The following is a 13,571-nucleotide window of genomic DNA, read 5'->3' as shown; positions in this document are numbered from 1 at the left end:
TTTTTTGCTGTATTTGATTAATGTTATTGTATAAAAAGGTTTAAATAAATACAAATCTTACAGACATACATGATTTGTATACATTTTATTTCTGTGGTAAGAGGACTTGAAATGACTCGAAACTAAAATGGTAGGACTTTGGACTCGACTTGAGACTTGATGGCTTTGACTTTTGACTCGACTTGGGACTTGCCTCATCTTTGACTCGACTTGACTCGGGACTCGAGGGCAAAGACTTGAGACTTACTTGTGACTTGCATAACAATGACTTTGTCCCACCTCTGCAACAAAGGGTATATAACAAAACTTTTGTTATTGACCAAATACTTATTTTCCACCATAATTTGCAAATAAATTCATAAAAAACCTACAATGTGTTTTCTGGATGTTTTTTCTCTCATTTTGTCTGTCATAGTTGACGTGTACCTATGATGAAAATTACAGGCCTCTCTCATCTTTTTAAGTGGGAGAACTTGCACAATTGGTGGCTGACTAAATACTTTTTTTCCCCACTGTATATATGTACAGTATCTCACAAAAGTGAGTACACCCCTCACATTTCTGTAAATATTTGAGTATATCTTTTCATGTGACAACACTGAAGAAATAAAACTTTGCTACAATGTAAAGTAGTGAGTGTACAGCTTGTACAGTATAACAGTGTACATTTGCTGTCTCCTCAAAATAACACAACACACAGCCATTAATGTCTAAACCGCTGGCAACAAAAGTGAGTACCCCCCTAAGTGAAAATGTCCAAATTGGGCCGAAAGTGTCAATATTTTGTGTGGCCACCATCATTTTCCAGCACTGCCTTAACCCTCTTGGGCATGGAGTTCACCAGAGCTTCACAGGTTGCCACTGGAGTCCTCTTCCACTCCTTCATGACGACATCACGGAGCTGGTGGATGTTAGAGACCTTGCACTCCTCCACCTTCCGTTTGAGGATGCCCCACAGATGCTCAATAGGGTTTAGGTCTGGAGACATGCTTGGCCAGTCCATCACCTTTACCCTCAGCTTCTTTAGCAAGGCAGTGGTCGTCTTGGAGGTGTGTTTGGGGTCGTTATCATGTTGGAATACTGCCCTGCGGCCCAGTCTCCGAAGGGAGGGGATCATGCTCTGCTTCAGTATGTCACAGTACATGTTGGCATTCATGGTTCCCTCAATGAACTGTAGCTCCCCAGTGCCGGCAGCACTCATGCAGCCCCAGACCATGACACTCCCACCACCATGCTTGACTGTAGGCAAGACACACTTGTCTTTGTACTCCTCACCTAGTTGCCGCCACACACGCTTGACACCATCTGAACCAAATAGGTTTATCTTGGTCTCATCAGACCACAGGACATGGTTCCAGTAATCCATGTCTTTAGTCTGCTTGTCTTCAGCAAACTGTTTGCGGGCTTTCTTGTGCATCATCTTTAGAAGAGGCTTCCTTCTGGGACGACAGCCATGCAGACCAATTTGATGCAGTGTGCGGCGTATGGTCTGAGCACTGACAGGCTGACCCCCCCACCCCTTCAACCTCTGCAGTAATGCTGGCAGCACTCATACGTCTATTTCCCAAAGACAACCTCTGGATATGATGCTGAGCACGTGCACTCAACTTCTTTGGTCGACCATGGCGAGGCCTGTTCTGAGTGGAACCTGTCCTGTTAAACCGTTGTATGGTCTTGGCCACCGTGCTGCAGCTCAGTTTCAGGGTCTTGGCAATCTTCTTATAGCCCAGGCCATCTTTATGTAGAGCAACAATTCTTTTTTTCAGATCCTCAGAGACTTCTTTGCCATGAGGTGCCATGTTTAACTTCCAGTGACCAATATGAGGGAGTGTGAGAGCGATGACACCAAATTTAACACACCTGCTCCACATTCACACCTGAGACCTTGTAACACTAACGAGTCACATGACACCGGGGAGGGAAAATGGCTAATTGCGCCCAATTTGGACATTTTCACTTAGGGGTGTACAGTGATCCCTCGCCACTTCGCGGTTCACTTATCGCGGATTCGCTATTTCGCGGATTTTCATAATGCATTTTTTTTTTTTTTGGTGCATTGTGCTCTGCATTCTGATTCGCTAAAAACTCACTCCCGCTTCTTGTATCAAAACATGCTACGAATTGTGCTATCATTTTGTCGTCTCGTGCAGTTATGTGTACGTACATAAAACAGCTTGGCAAATTTACATTAAGTTGGCCAAATTATCTTGTAATTTCGAACATCTCCTAAACCCATAATGTCGACGAAACGGCCTGGACCGACAAAAGCACCTGCGGATGGGCCCAAACGGCGGAAGATGCTACCTATCTCAGATAAAGTTAAACTTCTGGACATGCTAAGGGAAGGTAAATGACAAAGCCACAAAGCGACGATGAAAGAGAAGAGGGAGAAGAGGACACGAGAGATGAGGAGGAAGGACTAACGCTTGGTCGCTTAGCAACCATGGTGCGAATGGCCACTGAACTTAAGCGAGTAGCTGAGGAATGGGACCCTTTGATGAGCCGTTCATTACAGTTCTCCAACGTAATCGATGGTGGCATGTCGGTGTACAAGGATCTTTTTGCAAAGAAGAAAAAAGAGCGACAACAGCTGCCTATCACTATGTTCTTCTCCCGAACAAACACACCTGCACCGCGGGCTTCAGAAGAAGAGAACACTGCAGAGCGCAGTCAGGATGCAGCGGCCCAGTCTGAAGAGCAGTGAAACGGCCTACACGTGAGTCACTGTATTTGTATACATGTAATAGTTGCTAATTGTAAAAAAAAAAAGTTTTCTATTTCGCGGATTTCACTTATCGCGGGTCATTTTCGGAACGTAACCCCCGCGATAAACGAGGGATTACTGTACTCACTTTTGTTGCCAGCGGTTTAGACATTAATGGCTGTGTGTTGAGTTATTTTGAGGGGACAGCAAATGTACACTGTTATACAAGCTGGACACTCACTACTTTACATTGTAGCAAAGTGTCATTTCTTCAGTGTTGTCACATGAAAAGATATACTCAAATATTTACAAAAATGTGAGGGGTGTACTCACTTTTGTGAGATACTGTATGTATATGTATTTATATGTATGTGTATATGTAAGTGTATGTATGTATATGTGTATATATATATATATATATATATATATACAGTGGGGAGAACAAGTATTTGATACACTGCCGATTTTGCAGGTTTTCCTACTTACAAAGCATGTAGAGATCTGTAATTTTTATCATAGGTACACTTCAATTGTGAGAGACGGAATCTAAAACAAAAATCCAGAAAATCACATTGTATGATTTTTAAGTAAATAATTTGCATTTTATTGCATGACATAAGTATTTGATACATCAGAAAAGCAGAACTTAATATTTGGTACAGAAACCTTTGTTTGCAATTACAGAGATCATACGTTTCCTGTAGGTCTTGACCAGGTTTGCACACACTGCAGCAGGGATTTTGGCCCACTCCTCCATACAGACCTTCTCCAGATCCATCAGGTTTCAGGGCTGTCGATGGCAATACGGACTTTCAGCTCCCTCCAAAGATTTTCTATTGGGTTCAGGTCTGGAGACTGGCTAGGCCACTCCAGGACCTTGAGATGCTTCTTACGGAGCCACTCCTTAGTTGCCCTGGCTGTGTGTTTCGGGTCGTTGTCATGCTGGAAGACCCAGCCATGACCCATCTTCAATGCTCTTACTGAGGGAAGGAGGTTGTTGGCCAAGATCTCGCGATACATGGCCCCATCCATCCTCCCCTCAATACGGTGCAGTCGTCCTGTCCCCTTTGCAGAAAAGCATCCCCAAAGAATGATATTTCCACCTCCATGCTTCACGGTTGGGGTGGTGTTCTTGGGGTTGTACTCATCCTTCTTCTTCCTCCAAACACGGCGAGTGGAGTTTAGACCAAAAAGCTCTATTTTTGTCTCATCAGACCACATGACCTTCTCCCATTCCTCCTCTGGATCATCCAGATGGTCATTGGCAAACTTCAGACAGGCCTGGACATGCGCTGGCTTGAGCAGGGGGACCTTGCGTGCGCTGCAGGATTTTAATCCATGACAGCGTAGTGTGTTACTAATGGTTTTCTTTGAGACTGTGGTCCCAGCTCTCTTCAGGTCATTGACTAGGTCCTGCCGTGTAGTTCTGGGCTGATCCCTCACCTTCCTCATGATCATTGATGCCCCACGAGGTGAGATCTTGCATGGAGCCCCAGACCGAGGGTGACTGACCGTCATCTTGAACTTCTTCCATTTTCTAATAATTGCACCAACAGTTGTTGCCTTCTCACCAAGCTGCTTGCCTATTGTCCTGTAGCCCATCCCAGCCTTGTGCAGGTCTACAATTTTATCCCTGATGTCCTTACACAGCTCTCTGGTCTTGGCCATTGTGGAGAGGTTGGAGTCTGTTTGATTGAGTGTGTGGACAGGTGTCTTTTATACAGGTAACGAGTTCAAACAGGTGCAGTTAATACAGGTAATGAGTGGAGAACAGGAGGGCTTCTTAAAGAAAAATTAACAGGTCTGTGAGAGCCGGAATTCTTACTGGTTGGTAGGTGATCAAATACTTATGTCATGCAACAAAATGCAAATTAATTACTTAAAAATCATACATTGTGATTTTCTGGATTTTTGTTTTAGATTCCATTTCTCACAGTTGAAGTGTACCTATGATACAAATGACAGACCTCTACATGCTTTGTAAGTAGGAAAACCTGCAAAATCAGCAGTGTATCAAATACTTGTTCTCCCCACTGTATATATATATATATATATATATATATATATATATATATATATATATATATATATATATATATATATATATATATGCGAGAGAAAAAAACATTTGGGGGATTGGAAGTGATGCAGACAATTATGTTGATGGAAATTACAATCAATATTAAAGCTGATCTACCCCCAAAAAATGAAATAAAATAAAAGATAAAAAAAAGAAAAATACATCCACCACGCTGATACTCAACACGGGGGCCCCTCAGGGGTGCATGCTCAGTCCCTTCCTGTACTCCCTGTTCACTCATGACTGCATGGCCAGGCACAACTCCAACATCATCATTAAGTTTGCCGATGACACAACAGTGGTAGGCCTGATCACCGACAACGATGAGACAGCCTATAGGGAGGAGGTCAGAGACCTGGCCGTGCGGTGCCAGGACAACAACCTCTCCCTCAACGTGATCAAGACAAAGGAGATGATTGTGGATTACAGGAAAAATAAGAGGACCAAGCACACCCCTATTCTCATTGACGGGCTGTAGTGGAGCAGGTTGAGAGCTTCAAGTTCCTTGGTGTCCACATCACCAACAAACTAACATGGTCCAAGCACACCAAGACAGTCGTGAAGAGGGCACGACAAAACCTATTCCCCCTAAGGAGACTGAAAAGACTTGGCAGCTGCACCATCGAGAGCATACTGACTGGTTGCATCACTGCCTGGTATGGCAACTGCTCGGCCTCCGACTGCAAGGCACTACAGAGGGTAGTGTGTACGGCCCAGTACATCACTGGGGCCAAGCTTCCTGCCATCCAAGACCTCTATACCAGGTGGTATAGATTGTCAAAGACTCCAGCCACCCTAGTCATAGACTGTTCTCTCTGCTACCACACGGTAAGTGGTACCGTAGCGCCAAGTCTAGGTCCAAGAGGCTTCTAAACAGCTTCTACCCCCAAGCCATAAGACTCCTGAACATCTAATCAAATGGCTACCCAGACTATTTGCATTGCCCCCCCCCCCCCCCCCTTTACGCTGTTGCTACTCTCTGTTTATTATCTATGCATAGTCACTTTAATAACTCTACCTACATGTACATAAACTCAGCAAAAAAAGAAACATCCCTTTTTCAGGACCCTGTCTTTCAAAGATAATTCGTAAAAATCCAAATAACTTCACAGATCTCCATTGTAAAGGGTTTAAACACTGTTTTCCATGCTTGTTCAATGAACCATAAACAATTAATGAACATGCACCTGTGGAACGGTCGTTAAGACACTAACAGCATACAGACAGTAGGCAATTAAGGTCACAGTTATGAAAACCTAGGACACTAAAGAGGCCTTCTACTGACTATGAAAAACACCAAAAGAAAGATGCCCAGGGTCCCTGCTCATCTGCGTGAACGTGCCTTAGGCATGTTGCAAGGAGGCATGAGGACTGCAGATGTGGCCAGGGCAATAAATTGCAATGTCTGTACTGTGAGTCGCCTAAAACAGCGCTACAGGGAGACAGGACGGACAGCTGATCGTCCTCGCAGTGGCAGACCACGTGTAACAACACCTGCACAGGATTAGTACATCCGAACATCACACCTGCGGGACAGGTACAGGATGGCAACAACAACTGCCCGAGTTACACCAGGAACGCACAATCCCTCCATCAGTGCTCAGACTGTCCGCAATAGGCTGAGAGAAGCTGGACTGAGGGCTTGTAGGCCTGTTGTAAGGCAGGTCCTCACCAGACATCACCGGCAACAACGTCGCCTATGGGCACAAACCCACCGTCGCTGGACAGACAGGACTGGCAAAAAGTGCTCTTCAATGACGGGTTGCGGTTTTGTCTCACCAGGGGTGATGGTTGGATTCGGGTTTATCGTCGAAGGAATGAGCATTACACCGAGGCCAGTACGGTATCAATTTGGAGGTGGAGGGTCCGTCATGGTCTGGGGCGGTGTGTCACAGCATCATCGGACTGAGCTTGTTGTCATTGCAGGCAATCTCAACGCTGTGCGTTACAGGGAAGACATCCTCCTCCCTCATGTGGTACCCTTCCTGCATGCTCATACTGACATGACCCTCCAGCATGACAATGCCACCAGCCATACTGCTAGTTCTGTGCGTGATTTCCTGCAAGACAGGAATGTCAGTGTTCTGCCATGGCCAGCGAAGAGCCTGGATCACAATCCCATTGAGTATGTCTGGGACCTGTTGGATTGGAGGGTGAGGGCTAGGGCCATTCCCCCCAGAAATGTCTGTGAACTTGCAGGTGCCTTGGTGGAAGAGTGGGGTAACATCTCACAGCAAGAACTGGCAAATCTGGTGCAGTCCATGAGGAGGAGATGCACTGCAGTACTTAATGCAGCTGGTGGCCACACCAGATACTGACTGTTACTTTTGATTTTGATTCCTCCTTTGTTCAGGGACACATTATTCAATTTATGTTAGTCACATGTCTGTGGAACTTGTTCAGTTTATGTCTCAGTTGTTGAATCTTGTTATGTTCATACAAATATTTACACATGTTAAGTTTGCTGAAAATAAACGCAGTTGACAGTGAGAGGAAGTTTCTTTTTTTGCTGAGTTCATTACCTCAATTACCTCGACTAACCGGTGCCCCCGCACATTGACTCGGTACCGGTACCCCCTGTATATAGCTTCGCTATTGTTATTTTTACTGCTGCTCTTTAATGATTTGTTACTTTTATTTCGTATTATTTGATATTGTATTTTTTTGAGTGATTTTATTTGGTATTCTTTCTTAAAACTGCATTGTTGGTTAAGGGCTTGTAAGTAAGCATTTCACTGTAAGGTCTACACCTGTTGTATTCGGCGCATGTGACAAATACAATTTGATTTGATTTGATTTGATTACAACCCCCTCCACATTCCTCTAGCCAGCTCCACTGACCAGATTACATGGCAGGATGACGAGTACTGCTGTCACAGTGAAGAACATGTCTACTGCTGAAATAGACATCTAGACAAGTTTATTTCCACTCTCACTCAGTTATCCAAAACAACCCATATCTATTAGAGACGTACACTCTTAGAAAAAATGGTGCTATCTAGAACCTAAAAGGGTTCTTCGGCTGTCCCCATAGGAGAACCCTTTGAAGAACCCATTTTGGTTCCATGTAGAACCCTTTTGGTTCCCAGTAGAATCATATTAGGTTCCTTGTAGAATCCTTTCCCCAGAGGGTTTTACATGGAACCCAAAAGAGTTCTACCTGGAAGCAAAAAGGGTTCTCCTATGGGGAAAGCCGAATAACCTTTTTGGAACCCCTTTTTCTAAGAGTGTAGAGACTCAAATGGTAGAATCAGATTTAGTTGAACAGACTAAATCAGTGTTCCTTGATATGCGGAACAGCGGCCATATTAGGTGTACCATTGAAATGATGATTCATCATACATCATATCTCTAAGAATTTGGTGCATTTACACATGATACAATAGGAGTTGGCTATACCAGTATAAACAGATCTGGGACCAGGATACAGAGCCACAGAGTCCATTTTGTCACAGTCACCCATAATGCCTCACCTTAGAGTCGTTGTGGTAGACAAAGATGTTCCTGGTGCTGTTGTCTCTCAGGTAGGTGATCTGCAGGCCGTAGGGGTTGCCTATCTTAGCCGGCTGGAATGTGGCATTGAGAGTCTCGATCTTCATCACCGCCTTGGGGTCCCGTGCCTGTGGGAGATACACAAACTGTACGGTACATAAATACAGTATATGTATAAATTGTTACATAGAATAATACATACTGTATGTTTACAGCAAACACAAACAGATAGGTAAGGAGATTAAGTCTGTTGAGGTATTTGTTTTAGTTTCCTTGTGGACACATACAGTCTACATAGCCTGCTATAAAAGTATTCATGATTAACTTGAAAGAGATGATTAACTTGAGATGATTAACTTGAAAGCTAGTAGCATAAGTTAGCTGGAGATTACATTTCTCAGGAACATGCTTTGTATTTATGTGTGAGAGCATGTGTATATGTGTAGATGTGAATACGTGTTGACTCCAGCCTTACGTCCTGCTTGTTGAAATACTTGAGCGCCCCCTCTCGTTCTGACAGGATGAATTTCCGGCTGAAGAACTGACCGTTGTCCCGCCCCCGTTTCCATAGAAACCCCTCTCTGTACCCTGGGTAGATAGAAACACACCAGACAAACTGAAATAACTATCTGGTGTAATCAAGAAATACCAAAGCATATGAAGGGAGAGAGAAAGAGAGACAGAAAGAGAGGGATGAAGAGACAGAGAGAGGGGCTTTAGGTGAAAGAGAGTACACGAGAGAGGAAGTCAGAGAAAAGATGACAGGAAGACAAAATAACCTCACTGATGGTAAAGTACATCCTTTTACATGTTAAATGACACAACACTCTATTTCTGTCTTCATCAATAAGTCCTTCCAGTCTATTTCTGGACCTCTTACAGACATGAAGTGGATTCATTAAGTGGCAGTGCAGAGCACTGTGTGTAATTCATTACAGGCTACACACTCTCTTCATCTCTCTCTTACTCTCTCAAATTCTCTCTCTCTCTTTCTCCCCTCTACCCCGCAATCTTTCTCTCTTTACTTTACTATTTTCCTTTCTCCTCCCTCCCACAAATCTCTGTTCACTGTATCTATCTATCTATCTATCTATCTATCTATCTATCTATCTATCTATGTCACGATCGTCGTAGAGAGTAGACTAATGCGCAGCGTTAGTTGCAAACATATTATTTATTTAATGAATGCACGAACAAAACAACAAAACGAAAACGTGACTTCCTCGGTATAACACAACCGACACGGCAACAAACCAAAAACGGAACAAGATCCCACAAACACGAATGGAAAACAGACTGTTTAAATATGGTTCCCAATCAGAGACAACCAGCCACAGCTGACACTCGTTGCCTCTGATTGAGAACCACACTGGCCAACATAGAAATAGAACACATAGACCTACAACACAGAACTAGAATACATAGAATCTACACACCCTGGCTCAACATATAGAGTCCCCAGAGCCAGGGTGTGACAGTACCCCCCCCCAAAGGCGCGGACTGCGACCGCGCCTCAACATAGACAAACCAGGGGAGGGCTGGGTGGGCATTCCTCCTCGGAGGCGGTTCCGGCTCCGGGCTTGACCACCACCCTTCAATACTCCCCCCGTAGCGCCCCTGGTCCGGTCTGGCCCTGCTGGCTGGAGCTGGACTGGACATCGTAGGAGCGGATTGCTTCAGCTCCGGTGTGGAGCAGCTGACCGGTACCTGACCAGGCACCGGTGACCCAGGCACGGGTTGTGCCGGACTGACGACGCACACCCCTGGCTTGGTGCGTGGAGCAGGAACGGGCCGGACCGGACTGACGACACACACCCCTGGCTTGGTGCGTGGAGCAGGAACGGACCGGACCGGACTGACGATGCGCACCCTTGGCTTGGTGCGTGGAGCAGGAACGGGCCGGACCGGGCTGACGATGCGCACCCCTGGTTTGGTGCGTGGAGCAGCAACGGGCCTTACCGGGCTGACGACTCGCACCCCTGGCTTGGTACGAGTGGCAGGAACAGGCCGGGCCGGGCTGACGACTCGCACCCCTGGCTTGGTGCGAGTGGCAGGAACAGGCCGGGCCGGGCTGGCGACGCGCACCGTAGGCTTGGTGCGAGTGGCAGGAACAGGCCGGGCCGGGCTGGCGACGCGCACCGTAGGCTTGGTGTGAGTGGCAGGAACAGGCCGGGCTGGCGACGCGCACCGTAGGCTTGGTGCGAGTGGCAGGAACAGGCCGGGCCGGGCTGGCGACGCGCACCGTAGGCTTGGTGCGAGTGGCAGGAACAGGCCGTGCCGGGCTGGCGACGCGCACCGTAGGCTTGGTGCGGGGAGCAGGAACAGGCCGGGCCGGGCTGGGCTGGCGACGCGCACCGTAGGCTTGGTGCGAGTGGCAGGAACAGGCCGGGCTGGCGACGCGCACCGTAGGCTTGGTGCGAGTGGCAGGAACAGGCCGGGCCGGGCTGGCGACGCGCACCGTAGGCTTGGTGCGAGTGGCAGGAACAGGCCGGGCCGGGCTGGCGACGCGCACCGTAGGCTTGGTGCGGGGAGCAGGAACAGGCCGGGCCGGGCTGGGCTGGCGACGCGCACCGTAGGCTTGGTGCGAGTAGCAGGAACAGGCCGGGCCGGGCTGGCGACGCGCACCGTAGGCTTGGTGCGTGGAGCAGGAACAGGCCGGGCCGGGCTGGCGACACGCACCGTAGGCTTGGTGCGAGGGGCAGGAACAGGCCGGGCCGGGCTGTGGACACGGATAGGAGGCCTAGAGTGAAGAGCGGCCACAACCCGTCCTGGCTGAATGCCTACCTTCACACACTCTGTGTGAGGCATCTGCACAGGACGTACAGGGCTGTGTACCCGTACTGGCATAACAGCACGTGACACTGGCGCAGGATATACGGGACTGAGGAGAGGCACTGGAGACCACGAGCGCTGAGCCGGCACACTCCGTCCTGGCTGCATGCCCACCTTCGCACGACACGTGCGGGGTGCTCGCACAGGACGTACCGGACTATGCCGGACCACTCGTGGCACAGTACGCAGCTCCGCATACCGCGGAACCTGCCCAGTCCCATGCTGCCATGCCTGAGTACGGGGAGTTGGCTCTGCTCTCCATCCAGGCTCCGCCAACCTGCCTTCTGGCCCCCCAAACCCGGTGGCCTCCTCTCCAAATCTCCCCAATCGCCCTGTGGCAGCCTCCTGCTGCCCAGTCGCCCATGCCGTGTGCCCCCCCCCTAAACATTTTTTGGGGTTGCCTCTCGTCCGACCGACGACGACTCTGTTTACGCCGTTGCTCCTCTCTACGTCGCGCCTCTACCGTCTCCCTCCATGGACGGCGATCCATCCCGGCCTGGATTTCCTCCCAGGTCCAGGACCCCTGCCCGTCCAAGATCTGCTGCTTGGTCCTGGTATGGTGGGATCTTCTGTCACGATCGTCGTAGAGAGTAGACCAATGCGCAGCGTTAGTTGCAAACATATTATTTATTTAATGAATGCACGAACAAAACAACAAAACGAAAACATGACGTCCTCGGTATAACACAACCGACACGGCAACAAACCAAAAACGGAACAAGATCCCACAAACACGAATGGAAAACAGACTGTTTAAATATGGTTCCCAATCAGAGACAACCAGCCACAGCTGACACTCGTTGCCTCTGATTGAGAACCACACTGGCCAACATAGAAATAGAACACATAGACCTACAACACAGAACTAGAATACATAGAATCTACACACCCTGGCTCAACATATAGAGTCCCCAGAGCCAGGGTGTGACAATCTATCTATCTATCTATCTATCTATCTATCTATCTATCTATCTATCTATCTATCTATCTATCTATCTATCTATCTCCCCTCCCTGTCTCATACATATTCACATACAGTGCCTTCGGAAAGTATTCAGACCCCTTAACTTTTTCCACATTTTGTTACGTTACAGCCTTATTCTAAAATGGATTTTTTTTAAACATCCTCAACAATCTACACACAATACCCCATAATGACAAAGCGAAAACATGTTGTTTATTTTTTTTACCCTTTGCTATGAGACTCGAAATTGAGCTCAGGTGCATACTGTTTCCATTGATCATCCTTGAGATGTTTCTACAACTTGATTGGAGTCCACCTGGGGAAAATTCAATTGATTGGACATGATTTGGAAAGGCACACACCTGTCTATATTAAGTCCCACAGTTGACAGTGCATGTCAGAGCAAAAACCAAGGCATGAGGTCGAAGGAATTGTCCGTAGAGCTCCGAGACAGGATTGTGTCGAGGCACAGATCTGGAGAAGGGTACCAAAAAATGTCTAGAGCATTGAAGGTCCCCAAGAACACAATGGCCTCCATCAATCTTAAATGAAAGAAGTTTGGAACCACCAAGACTCTTCTTAGTGCTGGCCGCCCGGCCAAACTGAGCAATCGGGGGAGAAGGTCTTGGTCAGGGAGGTGACAAAGAACCTGATGGTCACTCTGACAGAGCTCTAGATTTCCTCTGTGGAGATGGGAGAACCTTCCAGAAGGACAACCATCTCTGCAGCACTCCACCAATCAGGCCTTTATGGTAGAGTGACCAGACGGAAGCCACTCCTCAGAAAAAGGCACATGACAGCCCGCTTGGAGTTTGCCAAAAGGCACCTAAAGACTCTCAGACCATGAGAAACAAGATTCTCTGGTCTGAAGAAACCAACATTGAACTCTTTGGCCTGAATGCCATGCGTCATGTCTGGAGGAAACCTGACACCATCCCTATGGTGAAGCATGGTGGTGGCAGCATCATGCTGTTGGGATGTTTTTCAGCGGCAGGGACTGGGAGACGAGGCAAAGATGAACGGAGCAAAGTACTGAGAGATCCTTGATGAAAACCTGCTCCAGAGTGCTCAGGACCTCAGACTGGGGCGAAGGTTCACCTTCCAACAGGACAACAACCCTAAGCACACAGCCAAGACATCGCAGGAGTGGCTTCGGGACAAGTCTCTGAATGTCCTTGAGTGGCCGAGCCAGAGCCTGGACTTGAACCCGATCGAACATCTCTGGAGAGACCTGAAAATAGCTGTGCAGCAACGCTCCCCATCCAACCTGACCGAGCTTGAAAGGATCTGCAGAGATGGGAGAAACTTCCTAAATACAGGTGTGCCAAGCTTGCAGCGTCATACACAAAAATACTTGAGGCTGTAATCGCTGCCAAAGCTGCTTCAACAAAGTACTGAGTAAAGAGTCTGAATACTTATGTAAATGTGATATTACCGTTTTATTATTTAGCAAAAATTACTAAAAAACAGTTTTTGCTTTGTCATTATGGGGTATTGTG

The 13,571-nt window shown here is 47.4% G+C and overlaps 1 protein-coding gene across 1 annotated transcript in view; it reads right to left on the bottom strand.

The window, feature by feature from the left end:
* Positions 1 to 13,571, bottom strand: part of LOC311100752 (arf-GAP with dual PH domain-containing protein 1-like) — a gene marked incomplete at both ends in the record, with an annotated part of 79,035 nt that overhangs the window by 17,179 nt on the left and 48,285 nt on the right. The window contains 2 exons of the mRNA XM_084141716.1: positions 8,258 to 8,404; positions 8,752 to 8,864. Coding sequence (XP_083997842.1) covers positions 8,258 to 8,404; positions 8,752 to 8,864 — 260 coding nt within the window. The remainder of the gene's footprint in view (positions 1 to 8,257; positions 8,405 to 8,751; positions 8,865 to 13,571) is intronic.

Source organism: Coregonus lavaretus (assembly GCF_964263955.1).
Source record: "Coregonus lavaretus genome assembly, chromosome: 25".
Classification (NCBI taxonomy): domain Eukaryota; kingdom Metazoa; phylum Chordata; class Actinopteri; order Salmoniformes; family Salmonidae; genus Coregonus; species Coregonus lavaretus.
Note: the sequence above shows the minus strand (reverse complement) of the source record. Positions and strands in the feature narration are given on the sequence as shown.